The sequence below is a fragment of the Mauremys mutica genome, chromosome 1 (genome assembly GCF_020497125.1).
Source record: "Mauremys mutica isolate MM-2020 ecotype Southern chromosome 1, ASM2049712v1, whole genome shotgun sequence".
Taxonomy (NCBI): Eukaryota; Metazoa; Chordata; order Testudines; family Geoemydidae; genus Mauremys; species Mauremys mutica.
Window position 1 is genome coordinate 62117767 of NC_059072.1, and position 16654 is coordinate 62134420.

The 16654-nt window shown below is 43.6% G+C and overlaps 1 protein-coding gene and 1 non-coding gene across 2 annotated transcripts in view; one reads left to right on the forward strand and one right to left on the reverse strand.

The window, feature by feature from the left end:
* The window catches only part of PPM1H (protein phosphatase, Mg2+/Mn2+ dependent 1H), a 232889-nt gene extending 218469 nt beyond the window's left edge, over positions 1-14420 (reverse strand). The window contains exon 1 of the mRNA XM_045032965.1: positions 14158-14420. Within this exon, the coding sequence (XP_044888900.1) occupies positions 14158-14276 (119 nt within the window). The 5' untranslated portion in view covers positions 14277-14420. The remainder of the gene's footprint in view (positions 1-14157) is intronic.
* Positions 162-346, forward strand: LOC123362316. The gene has a single exon (XR_006576419.1). It is a non-coding gene; the product is annotated as a U2 spliceosomal RNA (small nuclear RNA).
* Positions 14421-16654: the final 2234 nt, after the last annotated feature.

Sequence of the window (16654 nt, forward strand, 5' to 3'; positions counted from 1 at the left end):
CCACGCTCCAGCTCCACTCCAAAGCCCTGGTAATAATGATTCCTTAAGAGAAGACAGCAAGCCTACTCTTTAAGGGAGGCATTGACATTCTCCATTAGCACTGGGCCCAGCACCCATACCCCTTTGGCCTTTACTGGCCAAGAAGATCCAGAATCCAGAGCACATCTTGTTGCATGACATTGGAGCTAAGATCAAAAGCGCAGTGTCTGTTCTTATCAGTTTAATATCTGATAGGTCCTTTATTTGAGGACTGTATGTTAAATTGATTTTTGAAACAAGGGGATGGAATAGGATGACATTTCCCCAACAATCCAGTACTTTGAAGAGCATCACTGGGCAAAATTTCGATAGAGATTATGTAGTATTTGTCCCCGTGCCCTGATAGGCATCATTTTAAACAAAATGTAAAGAAGAACAAAGGGAAGCATAGGCCTGTTAGAATCTGAATTATATATTCTCAACAAGATAACAAGAGATTTCCTCACAGCAGGAGGAACTCCAATCAGTCACCAAGTGGAAACAGCCTGGACTAACTAAGCTATTTGCCAAACAAAACAAATCTGTGTGCTGACTGAGGTTCTGTGGATGCTATGTTGGAGGCAAAGAACCTCCTATTTGCCTCCCACATAGCCACAGTAATAGTGTAAAAAATGTTTGATGCAATCTGTCAGTTTCAACCCAACATTTCCATTACTGGCGTTCTAGCCATCTTCCCTCTCACATCATCTGCAAATCAAGGTGACTTGACTTTGATCTGTGAATCAGAGGATATCACAGAAGAGGCTGGCACTATACTATGGCTGAGGTAGGGGGGACCAGATAGCAAGGGTGTAAAATCAGGACAGGGGGTGAGGGGTAATTGGCACCAATATAAGACAAAGCCTGAAATTTCGGGACTGTCCCTATAAAATCGGGACATCTGCACCCTAGGCTGAGGCCAGTTGATTGTTGTAAAATGGTAAATATATCTATTGTGTCTCCGAGTCCCATGGGAATGCTCCAGTTACATTACTACCTGAGAGAAGGCCATTAAAAAATACCTCATTCTTACATAAAAGGTGCGCCTCAACATCAAACTGCAGGAGATCATAGTCAGGCCATATTGGAGATATGTTCTCTGTGGCCTGGGCATATAGAATAGTATCCTGGCCTGTGATCCAGCTTGCCCAATCTGGTACCTTTATGTGATGATGAGAAAGACCTCAAAAGGTATGGAGATTCAGTTCAGAGGAACATCCAAGTGCCAAGCTGTCTATCCAAATGTTTTAAACTTGACTCTCTCCCTCTCTAAAACCCTGTGGCTGAAGCCAGGAAAAGGCCACTCGAACTGGATTTTATCATCCTACATCACTTATAAATATTCTCTCTGAGTGCTGCACTGCTCTAACTGATATATATACAAAACAGAGATCCTGATCCTGCAGTGAATTCTACACAGGCTGAACCCTTCATCTGCAAGTCAGGGCCGGAAATATACTCTCATGGAACTCACTGCAGGATCAACACCATGGTTTGCCACCTTGCCCTATAAGTTTTTTAAATGGAAGAAATAACTTTTTATTAAGAAGAAAAAATACAATAAAATTTACAAACAAGGCACTAATACAAAACCACATGTCGCAGAAAGGAAAGAAACAGCTCTAGAATGCATAGGGATGTTTTAATGAAAATAAAAGGATACAATATTTTTAAGCCATCATAATTTCTGTTTAGACCACCCAAGTGATTTACACTGTATTCTCATCATCATTCATTGTTTCAAGAAAACACAACAAAATTCAACTTAAAAAATAGTGCTTGCAAAAAACACCCCTATACATGATGTAGAATACTGGTGTTTTTGTACACTGTTCTGTCTGTCGAGAGTGTGGGAGTGCTTAAGCGGAGATTATCCTATAGGAGTTACTGGAAGAAGGGGTGTATGTAAAGAATGAGCATCAAGTCAATGTATTTCTGGAGGAAGATTATTCAATCACTGTTCATAAAAACAATCCTGATACAGGTCCTTTTTGTTTCGTTTGCAGAGTTTAAGGATGTTCTTGAATATATTCTGAGAGAGGCACTAGTTCTTCTGAAAATCCTTAAATAAGTTCTCAAATACACCTGTTTTCTACATGTATAAAGAAAGGATGATAGTGTGTGTACCATACTACCAAAGGCCTAATTCTGCGCTCTTCAAGGTCAACGAGAGCATAATTGGACCCAAAGCATTTATTTCAGGAGTGTTAATATTACTTGCTTGTACATTTTAGTACTTCCTTTTATTTAATTTTTCATCACTGTTCTCTGTCTTGCTCTGATTGAAATCAAGGGGAAAATTCCCAAAGACTTCAGTGAGAGCAGAAACAGGATTTGATATGAGAGGAATACAGCATTTCTGATAGGACTAAGTGTCATTTCCCCGATGCATATGTACAAAATCAGTTAGTGCCACGGCACAGGGCTGTGTGCCACGCCTAGTGCTGGTGACCAATGGAGTGAGTGTACGACGATCATCACTGGCAACCAGCTAGCCTCGTATGGTGAAAAGGAGGCCAAATGCATAAAATAGTACACAGCCTCTCCACCAGGAAGACCCGGTAACTAGGACATCGCTTGCCCAGGTTAATTCTGCAAGGGATCTTGCAGCAGCCTGGGGCACCACCGGTGTAATGAGCAGGTCCACCAGTGTGTGGAATACATGCTGACATTCATTAACCCAGCTACTGGATTGATGGTGAAGACCTCAACAGTCTCTATGGCAGATGAGAGCTACATTCAAACAGTGTAACAAGCAGGTGCAGGCATAGGAATTATCCACTACTACAGAGGACACATTGAATGATTCCGTATCCACGGCCACAGACTGTACCCTATCCCCTGCCAGTTGTCTTGGGAGTGCGTGCCATTGGAGTTCAAGAGAATGGGTGAGTGTGTGTGTGGATGGTGCCACGCAAGCCATTACCACTTCTCGCGTATGAGTTTTGAGGGTGGAGGAAAGTCCTACAGTGATAGGTGAGGGGCGAAGTGACAGGCATGGTGACGCTGGCGGTCACAGTCACAGACCTGCATGCAGGCAGCCCTCATGGGCTGGTCCCTTGGTGCTGTGCCTGGAAGTTGCACAACCATTTGGCAACATCTTGGGCATCTGAGCAGCTCTGTTCATGATTACACTGCTTATCCCATATGGGGCTAGAAAAGGTGTGCGGTCAGAAAATGAGCAAACTCACAATCGCAATAGCTTTGTGGAATGTTAGGACTCTCTATATGACAACCCTACCACCAGTGGACCTGAAAGAGGCACAGCACTTGTTGCAAGAGAACTGGCTGGGTATAGAGTTGACAGTGCTGCACTGAGTGAAACCAGACTCGCTGATGAAGGGTAACTCTTAGAGATCGGTGCAGAATACCCATTCTTCTGGTGAGGCTGCTCATCCACACAGCCATGACAATTGGGTGTTGGCTTTGCCATTAGCAACTCTATTGCTGCCAACCTTGAAAGTCTACCTGATGGCATAAGTAATCGTCTTACATTACTGTGGTTGCAATTGAAACATGAGTAGTACACTACCATCCTCAGCACTTATGACAAATGCAGAAGATGAGAAAGAAACGTTTTACGGTGATTTAGACAAACTCATAACATCTACAGCAGCATCAGATAAACTGATCATCATGGGGAACTTTAATGCAAGGGTTGTAAGTAATGTGATAACTGGGCAGCACACCCATTGAACAGCAAGGGACTGGGAAAGAGAATAGCAATGGAACTCTGCTACTCAGTGACTGCAACAAGCAGCAATTAGCAATCATTAATACTTTGTCCACCTATCAGACAAAAAAAACAACAACCCAACATGGATGCACCCAAGATCCAAACAATGCCATCTTATTGACTACATCATTGTTCTGGGGCAAATTCTACAGGATGTACAAATCACTACAGCTACACGTGGGACAGGCTGCTGGACAGACCATTGCATGATGTGCTCAAAACTCTTACTGATAATACAACCAGTGCAGCACAAGTTATCATCTAAACCAATCAGATGGCTCAACGTAAAGCAATTACAAGATGAAGCTACACAAGCACTGTTCTGCAACAACATCACCGTGGCTCTGTCTGACCTTGCAGTGCTAATGTAAATTGTGAGTGGGCAACTCTTCATGATACTGAAGATCTCATGGCATTCCTGCAGAAATATTCAAGTATGGAGGCGAGACCTTGTTAAGGTGACTGTCTGGACTCTTTCTTAATATATGGAGAATTGAAGATATACTACACGACTTCAAAGATATCACTATTGTTACCATATACAACAGGAAAGGTAAAAAGTCCAACTGTGGCAACTATTGCAGTATCTTGTTACTCTCTATCACTGGAAATGTTCCAGCCAGAGTACTCTTTGATTGTCTGCTACGTAACATCACTAATTGCATGCTATCAGAGTCGCAATGCAGTTTCACGCCAATGCAAGGAATGGCAGACATGATCTTTGTAGTTTGTCAGATGCAGGAGAACAGCAACAGGACCTTTATGCTGTCTTCATCAACTTGGCTAAAGCATTTGACACCATCAGTAGACCTGCACTTTTGCAATTTTTATGTAAGTTTGGTTGTCCAGAAAAATTCACTAACATTCTGAAGCTATTTCATGACAGAATGCTCCAAGAAGTCTGTGTAGATGTATTCTGTCTGACCCATTTCCTGTCACTAATGGTATTAAAGAGGGCTGAATAATTGGTCCAGTCCTGTTCAATCTCTTCAATGTAGCAATGGTCGATGATGCTAAAAGAGACCTGAATGCAAGTATCAGGATATTCATAGACTCATAGTTCCTCTGGAAGATTATTCAACCTGAACAGGTTGCGATCTTCCACAAAAGTCTTTGAGGCAATTGTTCATGGGTTGTTGTATGCTGATGATTATGCTCTAGAGTAGTGGTTCCCAAACTTGGTTCGTGGCTTGTTCAGGGTAAGCCCCGGCAGGCCGCGAGACGCTTTGTTTACCTGAGCGTCCACAGGTACGGCTGCTCACAGCTCCTAATGGCCACGGCTTGCTGTTCCCGGCCAATGGGAGCTGCAGGACACGGCACAGTCTGGGCCACCGCTTCCTGCAGTTCCCATTGGCCGGGAATGGCGAACTGCAGCCACTGGGAGCTGCAAGTAGCCGTACCTGTGGACGCTCAGGTAAACAAAGCGTCTCGCGGCCCGCCAGAGGCTTACCCTGAACAAGCCGCGAACCAAGTTTGGGAACCACTGATCTAGAAGCACATCCTACAGAAGAGATAGAATTGATTATGGATAGATTTGCAGAGTCTGCAGAAAGGTACAAGCTGACAATCAATATGAAAAAGACAGAAGTTGTGTCAGTCTGCACCAGGGAATACCTACACAAAACCAAAAGTCACCATCAGCAACAATGAAAGCTGTTACGGACTTCTGCTGTCTTGGCAGCACATGGTTGAATGCTGCTGCTATAGACAAGGAACTGACAAGTTGCAACAATAAAGCCAGATCATCATTTGGCAGACTATAAGACAGAGTCTGGCAGCAAAATGGTATTAAGCTTCAAACCAAGCTAAAAATCTATAAAGCGGTTGTGCTGTCCAATTTGTAGTATGGGTGCAGGATCTGGACCTGCTGCAGGCATCACATCAAGCTTCTAGATACGTTCCATATGTGACATCTGCATGCAATACTCTGCTTCAAATGGCAGGATAAAGTTACCAATAATGAGGTTCTGGAATGTAGTCAGTCCACAAGGATTGAAGCCATGCTTATCGCATCACAGTTATGCTGGTGTTGAGGATGGATGACAGTGAAATGCCAAATAAGTTGCTGTATGGCGAACTTAAAGTGAGAAACTGCATACAAGATGACCAGAAGAAACACTTCAAAGATGCATTGAAGCATAACTTGAAAAAGAGCGACATTTATGTCGACAGCTGGGAGTCTTCAGATATAGGTAGATCATCCAACCAAGCAGCAGTCAATGATGGGGATACTCAGTTGAGATTAACCACTGGACAGGGCCACCCAGAGGATTCAGGGGGCTTGGGGTCTTCAGCAGCGGGGGTCCTTCCGCTCTGGGTCTTCGGGGCACTTCGGCGGCAGTTCCCAGAGTGAGTGAAGGACCCGCCACCGAACTGCCGCCAAAGACCCAGAGTGGAAGAAGCTCCTGGTCTTCGGCAGCGGGTCCTTCACTCGATCCAGGTGTGTTTGGTGAAGGACCTGCCGCCGAAGACCCACCGAAAACTCTCATGGGGGCCCCTGAAAACTCTCGTGGGGGCCCTTGTGGGGCCTGGGGCAAATTGCCCCACTTGCACCCCCCTCTGGGCGGCCCTGCCACCATATGGATCTTGAAGCACAGAGACTGAGTTGTAAACAGCAGCAGATTGAGCAGGCATAGACTGTAATCCCTTTCTCGATATTGAGCTATATATGCACTCAGTGCAGAAAGGACTGCCACTTGCACATTGGCCTATTTAGCCACACTCATACTCACAAGACATAATACTGTTATCAGTGTCATCTTCAGTCATGAAAAACACTAACCAAAAAATGTACAAAGTGTGCACCAGTATGAAGAGCTGTTACTGAACTGGGTCTGAGAGTATGTCAGAGTAACTGTTCAGATATTATGGTGATGGGGTTATACAAGTATCTGTGTAGATAAAGTCATTTTAAGGGACAAATTTTGTCCCATGAGTTAGTAGACAAGATGAAACCTGCTTAAGGGTCTGTCACTGCAAGTGACACTGCTCAGGAGATTCCAGCATCCTCATGAAGTCGTTCTTACTTTTACAAAAGTGTCATGGGATCTTTAATAAGAAGTTTTACATCTCATCTGGGAGACAGAACCTCCAGCAGCACGATGCCCACAGCAACACAGTGAGTCAGCAAGGAAAATGCCATGTATTAAATCATCAGTACCACTTCCTGCAGTACCAAAGCTCCAATCCAAACACTAAGCAAGCCCAGCCTTGCTTTGCTTATCAGATATGACAGGTTTGCAGCCAGAGGTGCTATTGTCAGTGCTCTTCTATAAATAGAAGCGGCTTTAAAAATAAATAACCACCAGCAATACTTAGGGGGATATGTTTCCTCATCTGATCCTGACCTCTGTGGCAGCATATTCAAAAGATGAAAAGTTAGAAATGAATGAGTCAATTTTCATTTCATACGTGGACTCTGCTGTTGAGAAAGTTCAGGGGTTTGGAGAGTAGAGTGAGTTTTTCTGGCAATTTATATGCCAGTATGATGTTCAGATTGCCTGTGAGCCAAATCTAATCCCTTTACTCACTGAATAGAACCTTACTCCACACATAGTCCTATGATATCTGCTTGGGATTCTTGAAGACTAAGGTGCTATTAAAGGTAGCAGAATCTGGTCCTGTGTGATTTGTCCCCAGGCAAGTATTCAGTACTAATATATATCACACAAAAACTACATGAGAACAATGTTATTAAGTTACAAAGTCAAGCACTCAAGTGAAGAAAAGCCAGAATAAAGCTTGTATAGGCAACCATAATTCAGTTGCCAACCTGCAAGGCAAAGACTGGGCTGGTGTAGCCCAGAGGAGAGTGCTTGAGTGGCTGATGGGTTAGTTGTGGAAGGGAGCTAACCCCCAGCTAGTACAGGCAAGACTCCCCTGTGCCAGAGGCAAGTGGTGACAAGGTGGCTCACAGCCCTGGCTGCCTGAGAAGTATCACCATTATCACAGAGCCCTTTGTACTCACTTATAAATGGGGTGGATGATTTTCATGATTCTCCAGGCATTTTAAATTTACCTGGAGCCAGAGAATCCCTCTGCAAGTACCAGAAATGGCACTTAGTACTGCTGTAAATGTCACCAGAGCAATCTTGCTTCTGCCAGTGTTCTTTTACTTTCTTTTCTGTAGTCTCTCCTTTTTCTCTGCTTGTGCTATATCTGCTAACAGTGGGATGGAATAGGAATTAGCCTGCTTATGTGCTCTTACTGGCCACTTTTTGTGCTGGACATGGAGCAAAAATGATCAGCTACTTTTTTTTTATGCTTCTTCGCTTTGCTTTCTGCAAGAGACTATCTTGATAAGCTTTGTGCTACTGACCTCAGTGTATAATGTTGAAAGTAAACACACGTATGGGGCGGGGGCATTCAAGAGGGACTGGGTGGCTCCTGAGACATGCAATGGATTTGTGATGGGGTGGACTGGCCCTGCACTGGAACGGCAGGAATTAAGGCAGTGCTCTGAGCAGCAGAAGCCACACACCCTCGACCCTGCTAGGCACGCTCCAACTGCTGCTGCAGTATAAAAGGGAGCAGCCTACCTCAGTCTAGGCTGATTGCCCAGGAGGAAGGATGCTTGGTAGAGGCTCCAGCTCAGGAGCCATTACATCCCTTACTTATGGGAACTGAAGAGCCTAAGACCTGGACCAGAGGCCTGTCACCATCGGAACCCCAGAGACCATCCTGCACTGAGGAGCCTGGAGGCCCCAGTGCCCTATGTACCGCTGCTGCAGGAAAGTTGGTAGGAAGTGACCTAGGGAGGGTGAGAGAGTGGTACCTTCCACCCTCATGAGTTCAGCATGTTTCGGTGGGATTCCCCACTCACCCAGTGGCAGACCATTCCGCCACTGTTAGGGCCCTGGGTCAGGGCCTTGTGGAGTAGAGTGGTCCCAGACCCCCCTACCAGGGCTGCCTCTCCCCTTGTGATGGCCCCAAGGCCACACGACCCTGCAATCCAGAGCAGTGGTATTGACTCTGGCCACTAGGCCACACTACCCTGCATCTGAGGGTGGTGATATTGACTCCAGCTACTGAAACATTGGGGCACTTAGATCTGGAGTGAAACTTCACAGCGCAAGCCCATTTCTAAATAAATGTGAATAAATATTATCTGCAGAGCAGTAGACAGGTGTAGAGACTATGGGGGCTAAAGTCTGAGGAAAATGACTGAGTATCTGAGAAAGTGGAGGCTCTGGGGAAAAAAGGTGATTTTCTTATTAGAATGAGGCTTATGAGTTTTTGGTCTGGCAGAAGACATAAGTCTTGAGATGGGATTTGGAGGGTGTCTGGGAGTCAATTTGACAAAAAGATGGAGGAAATGAGGGAGTCTGTTCCAGATATGAGGAGAGGGAGAAGGATCTATTCCCTGCTGTGGTGCGACCACGGCCCTGAATCAGAAGTACTAATGATAAACATTCTATGATCTACTATGCAGATACCATTGGGTGAGATTTTCAAAAGTGTCTTAAGAGCAAGGCACCCACATTGCATTGAATTTCAATAGGAGCTGGACATCTAACACCCTTATGTCTTCTGAAAATCCCACCATTGTGTCTATAAATTTAAGAGATGGAGATACTGTCTCCTAATTTTGTCTTGGTTTTGTATTTTGGAGTTTAGTTAGATTTAAAAAAAAAAATTAAATAAATACTCCTGGCAAGACAGCCATAATATTTTAAAGTCAGCCTGGGCACACGGGGTGCCAAAGAAAGCCATACGTTGCAGTCTTTCCCAGGTAAAATGCCCATTGAAGTAACTGGGGATTTTGCCCAGGTAACAGCTGAAAGATTGGGCCTCATGGACATTTGTAACTGAGTTGTGATTAAAGAGTTCCAAGCCAATTTATGGTGTTGGTCAGTTAAAAATAGTCTTATTTTTTCACTTAATCCCCAGATGTGAATCTTGACCTGCTAGTCTTTTGTAAAGCAGGAGTTTAGGAACTGTTTTCCCGATTTATCTTATCCTTCTGACTGTGCAGAGTCACCGGGCATGGATCAGCATTCACGTCGCACTCCCATCAGTACCCGGCCTGGGCCGGGGAAGCTAATGATCCAACAAGTGGACTAAATTTGGTGATGAATCCTGGTCCCGTGCCACTTGAGCCATGTTGTGCATATGCTATGAAGAAGACCAACATACCAATCAGCTTGGCTACTAGTAACTCAAATATATAGGATTTGAGCATTCCGTTTTAAATGCACAGATTGCGGTGGTATTGAATAATCAGCCCCTGGTGTCTGGTCAATATTAAGAAAGCAAGAACTTCCCAAAGCAAAGTATAACAAACAAATTAAATTCCAGGCAAAGGTGGGCATTTAAAATGTATAGGCTTTTATAGAGCTCTTGATGAAAGCAGAGCAGATGAACGCACTTAAATATTTATTAAGACATGTTGGCTTTAAAAAATTGCTTTCTTGACTAGTCTTATGAGCTCTCCTGTACTGGTTCTCCAGTAAAGCACTGTGTATGTAATTCCTTATTTTACAAACCCTTTCAAAGGTCTCTTGGTGTAGAATCTGCTTCTTTTTCTGCAAAGATGTGTATCACTAGTGTGTGCTCTAGGTCCTTTTTGATCTTAGATATGAAACATTTTTTCCTTTTCCTATTCCTGAATTTCATGGGCTGACCCTATTTAAAAGTTTATGATGCCCAAACAGGTTTGAACTTATTTATATGCGTTGTTTCTTCATCTTGGTTTTTTAGCTTGACTTTTCCTTATTTTTTACTTCCTTATATTTTCTACTGCATGGAAAGTCTGGTTTCTTACAATCTTTTATTTACAGTAGCCTATTTTTATATTTTTAAAAAGCTGCTCTTTCTCCAAGTATGGTTTCAGTTATGTTCCTACTTAAACCCAATAGCATTGAAAACAAAAAGATGCAGCTGTTTAATTTGCCATTTTCTTCTTGAGTTGAACTGGATCAGTGGTTGCAACTCCAGACTTAATTTTGTATTGCAGTAGCAAAACTGAGGGATTGTCCTATAATGGAATGTTATCAATAGGGCTGGTTGGAAATTTTCTGATGAAACTTAGTTTCCAATGTCCACAGCTCTGTATCAGGGAGTCTGCCAACCTGCAGAGCCCTAGCTAGAGCTGGGTCTGTCAGGACTAGAAGGCTTCCTGCTCTGCGGCTCTAGGGCCGACCCACCGGGGCTTCCATGTTTCCAGGTTCCATGGCTCTGAGGCAGCCTGACATGTGGTCTGTCCTAAGTCTGAAGACCCGCATGCTTCCAAGGTGTGCAGCTTTGGCCAGACCCATGCCAGGGCTTTAGGGGTTTCTAGGCTCCTTACTGAGGAGATGGGAAGTATAGAAACACTGGGCGACTCAACTAACTGGAGCTCCAGGCTGGCCGGGAATCTGGAAGTCCTGGTGTCACTGGTCCCGGGGCAGTCCACATTGAGGAGACGGGGCTACCTTGGAGCTGCAGACCCTGGGATCCCTGCTAGCTTCTCAGTGAGACCAGTATTCTTGTCAGTTTCATGATGCCCCCCCAGAATACACAGGAATGTCAATTTCACTCAGTAGCTGCTGGTACCAGGAAGCAAATATCATTTTGAAAACAGCATATGGTGGTGTTTTCTAAATGAATATTTTTTCCAGGTTTCTCACTTTGGCAAGACAATTCCAAAATTTTCAGAATCCATTTGAACCAAACAGACTTTTTTTTTCCTCAGATTTTTCATCTCTAGTTAATAAGTTAATTGCAGTCATCCTGAATGTCAAACTGAACTTCTACATTTCACTTTCTAGATTGTTAGAATGCTTGACTGTTTTTGCTGTTGTGCCTTTCCATATTCTTCATGCTGATTTAGAAGGAGTTCTCAGATCACAGTAATTGTGAACCCTACATTACGTGTGCTTCCAACAATAGAAGAAAATGAAGAGCCGAATTCTGCACTGATTAGCACCCTGTGGAGATTTCACTGCAAGTTAGTCAGTGCAAAATCTGGACTGGATAATCAACAAAAAACTCCATTTGAAAAAAAAACCAAAAAAACCCACCACTTGCACATCATCTACAGCTCTGCTAGACAGATCACCTCAACAAATGTTGGCTCTAAGCCATCAAACTGCCTTGACAATAAGGAATCTCCATGACCTGTCAGTTGTGCCAGTTAATCACCAGCTGACCTATTTGAAAACCAAATTAACTTTGGACATCTATGCTTTATAAGTTTTCAACTGCTGTGGGATATAACAAGTTAAATAGAAGAGACACTTTCTGATGGATAAAATTTTAATTACAAGCTCCTGCTAAATAATGGGAGATCTAATAAGTATCCTCAGCTACTGAAAATGAAATTCCTTAAGTGTGAATATCTGTTTTAATATACTGTGCTTTAAAACAAGTCTTCAGTGACCCCCTTATGTGAGTTGTGAATTTATCTCAATTATATTAAGGAAATAACAGGTAAAAATTTAGAGTGACATTCTCTGGAGCTAAATTTATCCCAGTAGCTCCTTAGACTTCAATAGAATTGTGTGCCTCATTGCAGCAGGGCTGAATATGGCCCACTATTTCTGGATATACCCCTCTAAAAGAAATCTCACCATGAGGCAGGGGATGGGCTAGGTAGATTTATAATTTACTTAATCTAGTGTTTTCAGGTACAGGTATGAGGCCAGACCCATACCTGCCATAACCCCCCTTGACATTAATGAGAGGTGAAGGTATTTGGCTTGCACTCATCACCTTGGAGGCTGATGCTTCTGTGAAAAATAGTGACCAAATGGATTATTAATTATTATTATTCTATATATTGTGTTAGCACCTGGACACCCCTACATCTGCTCTGCTCAGCCCTGAGCAAATATATAATAAACCCGTCACTTCCCCAATATTCAGTATAAAAATATACACCTGCATTGTTTCAGTTTACACTTTTTGTATCAGAAGGGAGTGACCTACAGTAAGTTACAATTTCATAGGAAGCACAGTGTAAAGAAAAATGGGACGTGTAAGGTCTACAATTATGAATGATTTAATGGTGTGATGAAGTAAAATAACTGTAATTGAACTAAAAGGGCATTTGTCCATATAGGGTCCTAGGACTGAAGGACCTGATTTTTCAGAAGTGCTGAGTCAAAGGGAGCTACAGAGGTTCAGCACTTTTGAAAATCAGGTTCACACTGTTACTTAGTGTGATGTTGGGGTGATAATTCACAAACTCAAAAGGAGATCAAAGAAAACATTTACATCAGTAAGAGTTACAGTGATCCATGAACCTGAGAAAACAGTTCAAAGCTTCTCCAGCCTAAAACAGGTCCAGATTAACAGCACAGCAAGTATTTAAAATGTTGATAACAAAAGGTCTCCCTGACCTTGTTGGCAGCCAGGTTGATATAATAGGTTCTCAAGGATGAAACTCTTTTGAAAAATTTCTCAACTCCATGTGGCACATCTATCACTCATAGCATTTTTTAAAAACCTATTGAAAAAAATGCAAACAAAATAATGCTCCACATTGATGTTTGTCTCCCTGAGTTCCTCATATAGGATTTTGCAATACAGGACTATATTTCTATCTATCTTTTCTATAAAGTCCCTGCTGGCATTTAGTAACATTCTGTACCAGCAGCTTTCAGAAGTAGGAACTGAAATTGATTTTCATCATTATAGTATTTCGAGATCCACAGGGTGCACTTTAACCTAGCTCCCAAATGTGGGCAGTGGCACCAACAACATAGAAGGCAGTAGTAGAAGCTGTTGTGTGTTGTTTTGTTTTTTTTAAAAGCATTCAGACTGACTCTGCAGATCATAACAAATGCTAGTGATGCAAACAGCAATACCTCTCCCAAATTTTTATATCCAGGCATGAAATGCTGTTATTGCAACACCTGGCCATTTAGGACTTTTTAATTGCCTTTATATTGCATGACTTGATGAGACACTTTCTGGGGTTACCCAGGGCTGTGAGGCACCTTGCTACCATGTGTCCTTAGCATGAGGAAGCCTTGTCTGTGCCCTTCAGGGGGCCAGCTCCCCATGTCCACTGGCTACAGGCAACACAAGCACTCCCCTCTAGGTTTACGCAGGCCCCACTGCCTTTCTACAGGTTAGCAAGAGGCACACTCCTATCCCTGAGCCCTCTGAGCATCTCCCTGGAGGTCCAAGCTCCTGCTCCAGTAGACACTTGCAGCAGTCAGATTTACTGCTTCCAAAGAGGCAGTACACCACAGCTTACCAGTTCCATCTCAGATCACTGCTCCACTTAACACACACAGCATTGAAATATACTTGATTTCACTATAAACATAAGTTTATTTAACAAAGCAAAGAAATTCAAGTAATAGCAAGCAGTAGCATTGGAAACAAACAGTTACATATAAAATAAATTCATAACACACTCTATAACCTAGTCTTAATTAACAAGATAATCTCATGTCTTGTAGAGTATTGCTCACCTAGAATCCTTGTGTTTTGCAGCCAGGCTTTGCTGCAGTCCTCCATTCATGAAAGAAACTCTGTCAGCTTGCTGTTCGTCTGCTAAGTGAAAGAGCAAGTGTGTTCCTTTGCCTCCCATCCTTTGTCTTCATTCATAACCAAGAGTGCTGTTTTGTTTCTTCCTGTAGATTTTCTCTCTTGTGGATTTTACAACCTTTTGTCAGGCGCTGGGCTTAGTCACATATGTTATGTCCTAGGGGCAGCCGGTGTAGGAAGCAATCACTTGAGGCCAGAGAGCAGACAGCTAACCAAAACCTCCATTTTATTTACAGAAACAGAGAGCTCACTCAGCCGGTTGAAACCGGCTGAGCTATCCCTTAATAGTCTAACTCAGTTGCCATAGCAACAAAACCCATGACAACCAAATACACAACATATTCCTCCCCCCGTAATAAGAACATCCCCTAAATAAAACACACACTAAACTAGAGAAGGAGGGTAGACTGCCTCCATTCCCGGCTAAACCCTGGGGATTATTTTGCCCCATAACCGTGGGTTTGCCCTAACTAAAGATCCAGCCGATGAGGAGGCCTTCTGTCTCTAGGTGGATTACGGCGAACTTCTGGTGTTGTTGCACCCGAAAGTACTAGGGGCTCAGGGTCCGCAGCACGAATAGGTGAGGAGGTGGTATCAGCTCGTGCTGGGCAAAGGGGTATCTCAGCTGCCGGCAGTAATGGAGGAGAACAGTCAGGAACAGGTGACTCATGATTCGGTGTCTCACCAGGAGGGGTGAAGTCAGACCCCTCAACTGCAGATGGGTCCTGAAGACTGGCATGACCTGGCAACAGCTGATCTACATGTCGCCGCCAGGTAAGATTCTCTGCAGTCCGGACTGTATAGGAAACAGGTCCTGTTTGAGTGATGACTGTGGCCGGGACCCATTTAGCTCTGGAAGTATAATTCCGAGCCAAAACTGGCTGCCCTGGGCTAAAGGTTTGGTCTTTTGCTCTGGGTGCCCATCTGATTACTTGATATTGCTGCTGATGTTGCACAGTTTGTCTGGGTTCAGAAGGTTTCAGCAGATCAAAGCAAGTGCGCAGCTGTCGTCCCATCATTAGAAAGGCTGGGGAAGCCTGGGTCGTAGCATGAGGTGTGTTTCTATAGGAAAGTAAGAAGGTATCCAGACGCTTTTGAATGGAGTGTTGTCCCTTTGCTGATTTCAAAGCGTTTTTCATTGTCTGCACAAATCTTTCAGCTAATCCGTTGGTGGACGGATGATATGGTGCTGACGTGATGTGGTGTATCCCATTTGCCTTCATAAAATTTTGAAACTCCTGAGAGACGAACTGCGGTCCGTTGTCACTCACAAGTTGTTCTGGCAGACCAAAACGACTAAAGAGTCCTCGTAGTTTTTGGATAGTACTCTCTGCAGTAGTGGACTGCATTATAGAGACTTCTGGCCATTTAGAATGGGCATCTACTGCCACCAAGAACATGCTTCCTTCAAGGGGGCCAGCAAAGTCAACGTGAATACGTTGCCACGGGTTTTCAGGCCAGTCCCATGGGTGTAGGGGTGCCCACTGGGGTGCATTTCTTACACTCTGACATGACATACAAGCTTTTTTTCTTTGTTTGGTCTTTACCTCGACTTCTACTTCCTTCTGTTACTGAAGCAGCACCAGGATCCCATCCTCGTCGCCAGTGTTATGTCCTAGGGGCAGCCGGTGTAGGAAGCAATCACTTGAGGCCAGAGAGCAGACAGCTAACCAAAACCTCCATTTTATTTACAGAAACAGAGAGCTCACTCAGCCGGTTGAAACCGGCTGAGCTATCCCTTAATAGTCTAACTCAGTTGCCATAGTAACAAAACCCATGACAACCAAATACACAACAACATAGGCCTCCAGTGTGAGGCAGACAAAACATAATATACATATGACCAGACAGGGAGAAAAGTATCTGTTACCTTCCACCTGAAAGGAACCGGTCTGAAGTATGTGACCTTGGTGACTTGCCTTAACTCCAAGACTTTAAGAACATCATTTTCCGTATAGATACATAACTTCTTAAATATTATCCATACATACATTTCACAATGGTTATGATGACCAGTGGGTTAGTAGCTCTCAGTAGACCTTACCTGCCACCCTTTGGTGAACTATTATGCATATATCTGACCCATGGTTCTCTGTAAAACCCTATGCACCCCCTGTACCCTCTGCCAGTTGGCAACAAGAGGTCCCTGGATCATACATGAGCATCAGAATGTCCCAGTGATAATGGAGATAGAACTCAGGTTCTATTTCTCCAAGGAAGCAAGTTTGGTTTTCAGAAGTGCTGGGCACCAACAGCTTCCATTGACATCAGTGAGATTTATGGGTGCTCAGCAGTTCTGAAAATAAAGTCATTGATGTTTAGCTGCCTAAATATGAATTAAGGATCTGGATTTAGACATCTAGGTATGACATTTTTGTCCAGAATAAATAGTCACTTTTATAACTATCATTGACATTATCT